Genomic DNA, 10,632 nt, shown 5'->3' with positions numbered 1-10,632 from the left:
TATCCCAAGCCCCCTCTCCCGTTCCTCTTCACTGCAACCCCCGTAGTGAGGAGGAGCTTAAATGGAGCTGCAGTTGAGTATGCGCCCTGCCGCTGCAGATTTTGCTGTAAATTCGCAGCAATTACGCAATGAACCTGAAACAAAATTAGCCTATTTGACAGTTAATTCAGACTTGGCGGATATCGCAGAAAACTTGCCGCAGATTTCATTCTTTGCATCGCAAACGCTGTATTCCGCCAGGAAAATCCGCTGCTGCTCCGCAACGGACTGTGCATGTTCTGAAGTGTAAATTGTGCACTGCAGCCTAAATTGTGCACTGTTATTTTCCGCAACGTCTAAACTAAGTTAGCTAAAAAGCTATAGAAACCAAAGGAAAAATAGGCTGCTGCAGATTTCCACTGTGGACTGTCCGCAGTGGAATTCCATCATGTCTGAACGTGCCATTAGGGCCCTGTTGTATTAGAGGCCCATTATTGTGTTAGAGGCTGGTACTCTGGTGAGCCAGTCCAGGAGGTTAAAGGGTAATTAAACTTTCAACCAACTTCTGACATGTCAAGTTTTGATTGGTAGGATAACGAGCACTGAGACCCCCACCAAAACTAATCAGCAGAAGTGCTCATGTGAGCGCTTAGCCGCTTCATTACTGTTCGGCTTTTTCCGGAAATAAATGTAGCGGTGTACGGACTCATAGAAAGTCTATGATCCCATACTCCGCTACATCGGCTTTCTGGAAAATGACAAACAGAAACAAAGCTGGTCATCGCTCACATGAGCGCTTCTGCCGCTTCGTTTTAATGATTGGTGGGTGTCTCAGTCGCTTAGTTTTTGTTCAGCTTTTTCCGGAAAGCCAATGTAGCGGCGTACGGGCTCATAGACTTTCTATTGAGCCCGTAAACCTCTACATTGATTTCCGGAAAAGGCCGAACAGAAACTAAGCGACTGAGCACTCACACGAGCACTTCTGCTGCTTTGTTTTAGCGATTGGTGGGGGTCTCAGTGCTCGTACCTCCACCAATCAAAATTTCTGACATGTGACTATGACATGTTAGAAGTTTGTTGAACGTTTAGCAACCCTTTAAAGTAGTACGGGCCCTAACAGGTAATCACTGTTTCCGTACTGGTATAAATCTGGTTTTAAATAGGTAAAGTCAGAAATGTACACACTAGTATAAAATACTATGGTATGGTGCAGATATCAATAATAGGTACTAAATACGAAATTTGTTTTCTGACAACATTAAAAATATGACTTCAAATGTTAAAGGGATTGTATAAGATTAGCAAAACATGGCTTCTTTCTTTGAAACAGCAGCACTCTTTTCCATAGGCTGCGTCTGGTGTTACAGCTCAACCCCATTCACTCGATATATAATGTCTCTTTATAAAAAATTAATAAAAATATATGGCTTCTGTCTCTAGAAATCAAGTGACTTGCAGAAAATAAAAGCAGAGGTCTGATGATGGGTGATTCCACTGCTACATATATGAAGGGCATTGTGTGTGTTGTAAATGGACTAAGCATGTTGCATCTCGGTTACCCGGCCAGTACTTGGGTATATCCTGGTTGTAGTAACTGCTGCCAGTCACAAGGTTTTTTGTAATCTCTGCGGATCTGATCCACGTGTTACTTGGCAGCAGTTAGCTACCTATCTATAAATAACCTCAGAGAGAGACTCCTCACAGAAACAGAATGGCATGGTAGTCGCAGGTGCATGGCTGATACAAAGTAAAAATTTTTGCCACATCCTTATAAATGATTTCCTAGGGCATAGGATTTATTTGTTAGAAAATAAATGAGGGAAAAGGCTCGAATGTTTATATATAGGTGTTTCGGTGACAACCAAGTCTTATTTACCATACTAGCTGAAACTGGAACTGCAGACATGGACTTATGTTTATGATGTTCTTCTATTGTGGTAAAGTCCATGTGTCATTCTAAATGCATTGTCAGATTCCTTAAACAGAAATGTTTTGAAAAGTGAAATACCATTGTCATGTCAAGTATGTTGCCACATCGAAACTAGCATTGATGCATGTAGACAGATCATTGTTTTCAAAAGAGAAATACTATTTTGTCATCTTCTTGTTATGATGTAGGCGTGTGTAGAAAGTAAAGTATAAGGCTGGGTTCACACGTGGCGGAATTTCACTTGAATTCCGCTGCGGACACTCCGCAGCATTAATCCGCAGCGGAGCCGTTTCTCCATTGACTTCCACTTCTATTTAGAAGTGTTCGTTTAGACGATGCGTAAAATTCCGCTGCGGAGCATAGGCTGCGGAGCGGAATTTGGTGTCCGCAGCATGCTCTGTCTGTTGCGGAACAGTGGCGGACTGGTTGCGGACTCATGGCGGAATTTCTCCATTGACTTCAATGGAGATTCTAAATTCCGCAATGAAGTCCGCAGCTGTCATGCACATGTTATGTGTGCTGCGGATGCGTCTTGCTTTTTTGACATGACATTTCTTCATTCTGGCTGGACCTATGTATTTCTAGGTCTACAGCCAGACTGAGGAAGTCAATGGGGCTCCCGTAATTACGGGAGCGTTGCTAGGCGACGTCAGTAAATAGTCACTGTCCAGGGTGCTGAAAGAGTTAAGCGATCGGCAGTAACTGTTTCTGCACACTGGACAGTGACTACCGATCCCAATATACAGCAACCTGTAAAAAAAATAGAAGTTCATACTTACCGAGAACTCCCTGCTTCTGTCTCCAGTCCGGCTTCCCAGGATGACGTTTCAGTCTAAGTGACGGCTGCAGCCAATCACAGGCCAATCACAGGCTGCAGCCAATCACAGGCCAATCACAGGCTGCAGCGGTCACATGGACTGCCGCGTCATCCAGGGAGGTCGGGCTGGATGCCGAAAGAGGGACGCGTCACCAAGACAATGGCCGGTAAGTATGAAATTCGTTTATTTTCACTAGGGAAAGTGCTGTCCCTTCTCTCTATCCTGCACTGATAGAGAGAAGGGAAGCACTTTTCCCGCAGTTCGCAGCAGCTAGTCCGCATCAATTTACTGCACATTTTGGGCAGATCCGCAGCCGTAATCCGCAACCCGGATTAGGTGCGGCATTGATGCGGACAGTTGCGGAGGAAATCCGCCACGTGTGGTCATGCCCTTACCAGTGCTGGTCTTAGGTTGGATATTGCTCTGAGCATACCTCATGTTAGCACCTAAAAACATATGGCGTACCGCACGATTTCCAAACAAATAATTATAGCAGACAGTGCCTAACTACTAGCGTCATACATTATAGTGCTTAACCCCTTAATGACCAGCCTATTTTAGGCCTTAATGACCAAGACATTTTTTTACGTTTTTCCATCGTCTCATTCAAAGAGCTATAACCTTTTTATTTTTGCATCGACATAGCTGTATAAGGTCTTGGTTTTTGCGGGACAAGTTGTAATTTTTAATAGCAGCATTTTGGGGTACATAGAATTTATTGATTAACTTTTATTAACTTTTTTTTGGGGGGGAATAGAAAAAAACCTGCAATTTCGCCACACTTTTTGGCATCCTAAATTGACACCGTTTACCGAGTGGTATAAATAACACAATAACTTTATTCAGTGGGTTATTGCGATTGCAACGATACCAAATTTGTATCGTTTTTTTATGTTTTACTAATTTTACACTGTGAAAACCCTTTTTTTTTTTTAATTATTTATTTTTGTGTCTCCATATTTGAAGAGCCATAACTTTTTTATTTTTTCGTCGATGCAATTGTATGAGGCTTTTTTTTTTTGCGGGACAACTTTTAGTTTTTAACGGTACTATTTTGGAGTAGATGTGACTTTTTGATCACTTTTTATAAAAAAAATTTTAAGGCTGGATTCAATTTTTGCATGGTTTTATATTTTATATTTTCTGACGTTCACCGTGCGGGTTAAATGATGTAATAAGTTTATAGTTGGGGTCGTTACGGACGTGGCGATACCAAATATGTGTAACTTTTTTACTTTATTTTGTTTGTTAATAATAAAGCAGTTTGTAATGGGGAAAAGTGGGTTTTTCATATTTATTTTTTTTTTCACTTTTTATTAAACTTTTTTTTAAACTTTTTTACTAGTCCCACTAGGGGACTTTACTCTACAATTATCCGATCGCATTTATAATACCCTGCAATACTTCTGTATTGCCGTGTATTATGCCTGACCGTGTAAAACCGACAGGCATCTGCTACGCCATGCCTCTGGCATGACCTATCTGGAATTCACTCAGATGCAGCGCTCAATAGCAAGCGCCGCATCTGAGTGGTTTTGGAGAGAGGGAGGGAGCTCCCTCTCATCCCACCGACACATATATATAAGTTTATTTTTTTCTTTAGACCTTTTATTCTTGAAAAATATGAGAGCTTTTCAATTTAAAAAAATCCCCTCCCTCCCTCAGTATGGTGCCGACTAAACTGAGTGATGCTGCATGTGAACATTGCAGGGCCTCTCAAATTCCGAAATTCCGTACCTATCACTGCCTATGAGGGAGCAGAGGGAAATGTATAGACTTGTGCGCCGCTGCAATGTTTACAAAGAATTTATAATGCTAATTCTTCTGTGTATATGTCCATCTGTTCCCTTTTCTTGTTAGATAGTCAAGTAGGTAAAATCTAGGTAAAAACAGGGTTTTCAATTCAGCGAAGACTTCAGATGGAAGAATATTAGGTTTGTATGCCTCTCAGACTCTGGCTGTAAAAAAAAAAAATGTTTCCATTCACTGACAGCAAGCCGAGATCTTTAAAATTATGACGTGAAACACAAACTATTTTAGAAAGTAGCATAATGTTACATGATACAATAATGCTTATTATAGTTATTAGATTTTTTTATTTACATAGAACTAGAAAACCGCTTTAGCCATGTGCCATATATAAGAACTTTATATCGATTTTATAATATGCAAATCATTTTACACATTTTTGGAGACATTTTTTTTAAGTTTCTATTTCATTTTGACTATTACATTATGCTGTTCAAGCTTTGTGTCCGGGTAATATATTTTCACATTTTATTTCTATTTTTAGGTCACTCATTTGGAATGGATCCAATAGTGAGAGAAGGAGAGACCCTTGTAGACGATAATTCGGGTATGTTGAACTTGGTTATGCATCAGGCTGGCAGCATGCTACTTTGTATTCCTTACAATTTCTTACTCCATTCTGTAAAGGAGCTGATACTCTGAAGATTAAAATCTTACCCATGTATGGACACAAGGTGGCACTGTGCAGTTACATGCTGGGTCATAGGACTGCCCTTTAGCTAATAAGTATAGCATTTGTTTGTGTCTCAGAAATTCAGCTTGGATATACTATTGGGTAATTTTTATTAAAAATATATTAAAAGGAGCTGCTAGCATAGGAGTTCTTAACTTTGCCTACTTAGGCCGGATTTACACGAGCATGTGCGTTTTGCGTGCGCAAAAAACGTGCCGTTTTGCATGCGCAAAAGGTACTTAACAGCTCCGTGTGTCAGCAGCGTATGATGCGTGGCTGTGTGATTTTTGCGCAGCCGCCATCATTATGACACTCTGTTTGCATGTTTGTAAACAGAAAAGCACGTTGTGCTTTTCTGTTTTCATTCATACTTTTTACTGCTGTTGCGCGAATCACGCGCATCACACGGAAGTGCTTCAGTGTGCTGCGCATGATTTTCACGCACCGATTGACTTCAATGGGTGCGTGATGCGCGAACAGCGCACAAATATCGGACATGTCGTGAGTTTTACGCAGCGGACACACGCTGCATGAAAATCACTGACAGTCTGCACGGCCCCATAGACTAACATAGGTCCGAGAGAGGCGCATAAAAATAACGGGCGTTGCATGGACGTATATCATGTTCGTCTAAATAAGCCCTAAGTGTGGCCCTTTTTCTTTGGAACTACTATAAATGATATCTCATGGATTCTCATATACAGTATTCCCTTAATATGCTATTGTCAGAAACATTCCCTTTAAGCCCATTCACACGAATGTGAATCTCGTCCGTGTACTGTGCATGGAAATCAAGCACAGCACACGGACCCATTGATTTTAATGGGCTGTTCACACATGCAGGAGTTTTCACCAAGCGAGAGTCCGCTGCATGAAACTCACTTCATGTCCTATATTGGTGCGTTTTAGGCTGGAATCAGACATGTCGTTTTTGTTCAGTTTTTTTTTGTCAATTCCAGGAGTGCATCCAAAAAGGAGAGTTATAAAAGTGAATTTCACCTAAGTGAGTTTCACCTACATGTCAACATACATAATGTTGCACACTACACGCTTTTCAAGGAGCAAATATTATCACCACACATATTACCATCATACTGCTACTGAACAAAACCCAGTATGCCCAGACAAACATTAGCAATAATAACAATATATAAGGACCAAATAATACCGCCACACCATAACCCATATTACCACTATATAGTGGCTGAATAGTGTCACCATACTGTTACAGAATAATACAGCCACATAATGACCACATATTACCCCTAGATACTGACTGAATAATACCACTATACAGTTACTGAATAATACCGCCGTAGCATGACCACATATTACCACCACATAGTTACTGAATTATAAAACTATACTGTTACTGAATAATACCTCCACACCATGACCACATATTACCCCCACTTAGTTACTGAATTATAAAACTATACTGTTACTGAATAATACTTCCACATCAGGACCACATATTACCAACACATAGTTATTGAATATAACTATTGAATATAGTGACTTAATAACACCACCATACTATTAGTGAATAATACCACAAAAGCATGATCACATATTACTACCAAATAGTGACTGAATAATACCACCATACTGTTACTAAATAAAACCACTATACTAAGACCAATATTACCACTGTACCGTGACCACATAGTGGTAGATATCAGTTCTACACAGGAGCTCTGCAGACCATATAAGTGAATACTGTACACTAAATTCAGTGACTCACAGGTGCTGCATTCTCTGGTTTTAGTCATTCCTTCTCCTTTCCTTCTTCATCCAGCCTAGATTTCAATGACAATTTCTCCTGGCCACGACTTGTCCCTGCAGAATTTGACACACAGACTTCTTTGGCTTCTCACTTTTCCAGCACATCCCCAAACTATTCCCCACCTCTACACAAACTCCCCATCCATAGTGCCACAGATGGGAATAATGACATCCTTGGAGCACCATACAGTAATTGTATCCAACCTATAGACCCCACACAGTAAGTGCTTCCTTTATTACTCCTACACAGTAATCGTTTCCCCTTTAAACCCCACCCAGTGATAGTGCCGCTCTTAGTGCCCCCCACAGAGTAATAGTTTCTCCTTTAGGCCCACACAGTAATAGTGTTCCTGTGCTTTCTTAGTGCCCCAAATAGAAATAGTACCCTTTTTGTTCCCACAGTACAAATGCCCCCTTTTATTCACCATTATAATAATGCCACTTTAAATGTCCCCACTTAGTAATAATGTCCCCATTTATGCCCCACTCAGTACTAATGCCCCTTTTATGCCCTACTCAGTAGTAATGCCCCTTTTATTCTTCCACTCAGTAATAATTCCCCCTTTTATACTCCCAGTAATATTGCCGATTTTATGCCCCCACTCAGTACTAATGGCCCTTTTGTGCCCCACTCAGTACTCGCCATAATTATGCCCCCACTCAGTGATGATGCCCCACTTTATGACCCCACTAAGACTTTTTATGCCCCATTAAGTAGTTCCCCCATTAATAGTGTCTCCTTAACGCCCCTGATAATGAAAAAAAAAATATCCTTACCTAACCCTATTTAGCCGTTCCTACGACGAGTTGAGACTTCTTCCTCTCAGTGTATTCAGCGGGCCAGCGCAGGTGGGATGTAGTGACGTCATCATGCCGGGCGCGCCTTGCCACTGACATCATTAACGTGGCCCCAGTGTCATGTAGGCCACAGGCCTAAACCAGGCCTGTGGCCTACAAGAGTAAATGGCGGGACAGGGAGCCAATGGGTCTCTGCTCAGCCATAGTTCTGTCGCATTTCAGGGGCCCCAGATCCCAAATTAATTCAAACCACAGACAAGATCCCAAAATGAATTTCGACCCCAGACCCCTAGATTATTTTAGCCATCAAACCAGACCCCTAAATTAATTTCAGACTATCGACCAGACCTTAAATTAATTCAGACCCAAGACCAGACATCTACATTACTTCGGACCTTAGAACAAGCCCCTAATCAAATTTCAGACCCGAGACTAGACCCCTAAAGAAATTTCAGAGCCCTACCCTAAATTAATTTTAGACTTCGTACATTATTTCAGACCCAGACTCCTAAATAATTAAACCCTGTTATATACTTTCCTCCTCTTTAGCTCGGAACGCTGCGGTACACAGAAGCCTGACGCTGGCAAAGTCAGGACGTTATGTGTGCAGTCGCACACTACGTCCTGACCCTGCACAGCATCAGGACCCTGTACACCAGGAGCTACCGAGGAGTTGGGAGAGGTAAGCATTGAAAATATATAACGACTGTTTACAAAAAGAACAAATAACGGCACTGTTCTTTAGGCCCGCCCCCCTAAATCTGCCCCTGGGCCAGATGTTAGTTTAGTCTGTAGAGAAATATGATGTCTACAAACACAGTATTTTGTTTTTGTAGCGTTTTTGAAGTTAGTGGCATTTTTTTCAAAGCGCATCATGTTCTAGGTGTGGCGTTTTTTCAGGCATTTTCTCCATAGCCTTATCTATAGAACTAGAAAAAACACATGCACATAATAACACTAAATAAAAATCAACCCCAAAAACTGCATAAAAAACACGCTTTAAACATCTGCCATTTTTTACATTCATTTTAAAACACTGCGTGAAGGAGGCCTTAAGCACTTTTATTTTTGATTATACCTCTTTTTGCCATTTTGTGCATTTTTCTACATTTGTTGAGATTTGTTGTACTTGTTTCTTTTAAAGAGGCTCTGTCACCAGACTTTGCAACCCCTATCTGCTATTGCAGCAGATAGGCGCTGCAATGTAGATTACAGTAACGTTTTTATTTTTAAAAAACGAGCATTTTTGGCCAAGTTATGACCATTTTTGTAATTATGCAAATGAGGCTTGCAAAAGTCCAAGTGGGTGTGTTTAAAAGTAAAAGTCCAAGTGGGCGTGTATTATGTGCGTACATCGGGGCGTTTTTAATACTTTCACTAGCTGGGCGCTCTGAAGAGAAGTAACATCCTCTTCTCTTCAGAACGCCCAGCTTCTGACAGTGCAGATCTGTGACGTCACTCACAGGTCCTGCATCGTGACGGCCACATCGGCACCAGAGGCTACAGTTGATTCTGCAGCAGCATCAGCGTTTGCAGGTAAGATCGACTTGCCTGCAAACGCTGATGCTGCTGCAGAATCAACTGTAGCCTCTGGTGCCGATGTGGCCGTCACGATGCAGGACCTGTGAGTGACGTCACAGATCTGCACTGTCAGAAGCTGGGCGTTCTGAAGAGAAGAGGATGTTACTTCTCTTCAGAGCGCCCAGCTAGTGAAAGTATTAAAAACGCCCCGATGTACGCACATAATACACGCCCAGTTGTACTTTTACTTTTAAACACACCCACTTGGACTTTTGCAAGCCTCATTTGCATAATTACAAAAATGGTCATAACTTGGCCAAAAATGCTCGTTTTTTAAAAATAAAAACGTTACTGTAATCTACATTGCAGCGCCGATCTGCTGCAATAGCAGATAGGGGTTGCAAAATCTGGTGACAGAGCCTCTTTAAAGCCATCGCTATGTAAAGTCATTTAAGTGCTTGAACCCGTCATGTAAAAGTCTTTGAGGTCAGGTCAATTTTTCTATTGCCTTTACAGTAAACACTCCTTTGCTCTTGCTAATAATGCGAAAAGCAAAACACGTAATATGAACTCGTAATCTACTCCTGTTTTTTTCTGTCCTTACATTATAAGTGGAACATTAGTCTTTTGGGTCTGATTATTTCCAAAGATTTTATTTTTACAGTGTTCTAATCAGCCATTAAAATATTTCATTATTTTAATAAAATGGAGGGGGAATTATTGGTTTTCCAAGAGAGCTAAAGCAGAATCCCTCCTATCCTCTATACAATGTATGAAGTTTCTTTGGTTTGTAAGACTCTGTTCCCATCTGCATTGGGGCTTTCCATTGCGGGTTCTGTTAAGGTGTCCATCACTTTTGATTGCAAGTACAGCGCAGCATGCAGCAATATTTTTGCCATTGAAATGGCGGAATCCTCAACAGAGGTCAACCTTGGAAACCTCAAAGTCAATGGGGTCCATTCAGATCTGTCGTACTGCCATACGTTTTTGTGGCCATTGTCCTCAGTGGGGAAAAACGTGGCAGTTAAAACCAAAGCAAAAAAAAATTAGATTGCAGTTTTTACATCTAGTACTAATATTACGGTTTTACACCTGGTAAATAAAGGTCCATTACATTGCTGCATGTCTGGATTCGGTGTCTTTTCTTCTGCATTGATGTGGATGTCTGGGAGCAGAGCTATTTAAGTAACTTTGCATTCAGTTGCTGACATTTACTGTCTTATTTTGTATTGCACCCCTCTATTTTCTTATCGCATAGAATCCATTCTTGGAGCCTCAGCTTTAAAAACCACACCACCGTTGACTGCCGAAAAGCCATG

At 41.1% G+C, this 10,632-nt stretch overlaps 1 protein-coding gene across 1 annotated transcript in view; it reads left to right on the top strand.

Annotated features, from left to right (window-relative positions):
- The first annotated feature begins 5,024 nt into the window (after positions 1–5,024).
- Positions 5,025–10,632, top strand: part of CRACDL (CRACD like) — a 29,984-nt gene continuing 24,376 nt past the window's right edge. The window contains exon 1 of the mRNA XM_075850320.1: positions 5,025–5,083. Coding sequence (XP_075706435.1) covers positions 5,035–5,083 — 49 coding nt within the window. The 5' untranslated portion in view covers positions 5,025–5,034. The remainder of the gene's footprint in view (positions 5,084–10,632) is intronic.

The sequence above is a fragment of the Rhinoderma darwinii genome, chromosome 2 (assembly GCF_050947455.1).
Source record: "Rhinoderma darwinii isolate aRhiDar2 chromosome 2, aRhiDar2.hap1, whole genome shotgun sequence".
NCBI classification, from domain to species: domain Eukaryota; kingdom Metazoa; phylum Chordata; class Amphibia; order Anura; family Rhinodermatidae; genus Rhinoderma; species Rhinoderma darwinii.
This window is presented reverse-complemented; position numbering and strand designations above follow the sequence as displayed.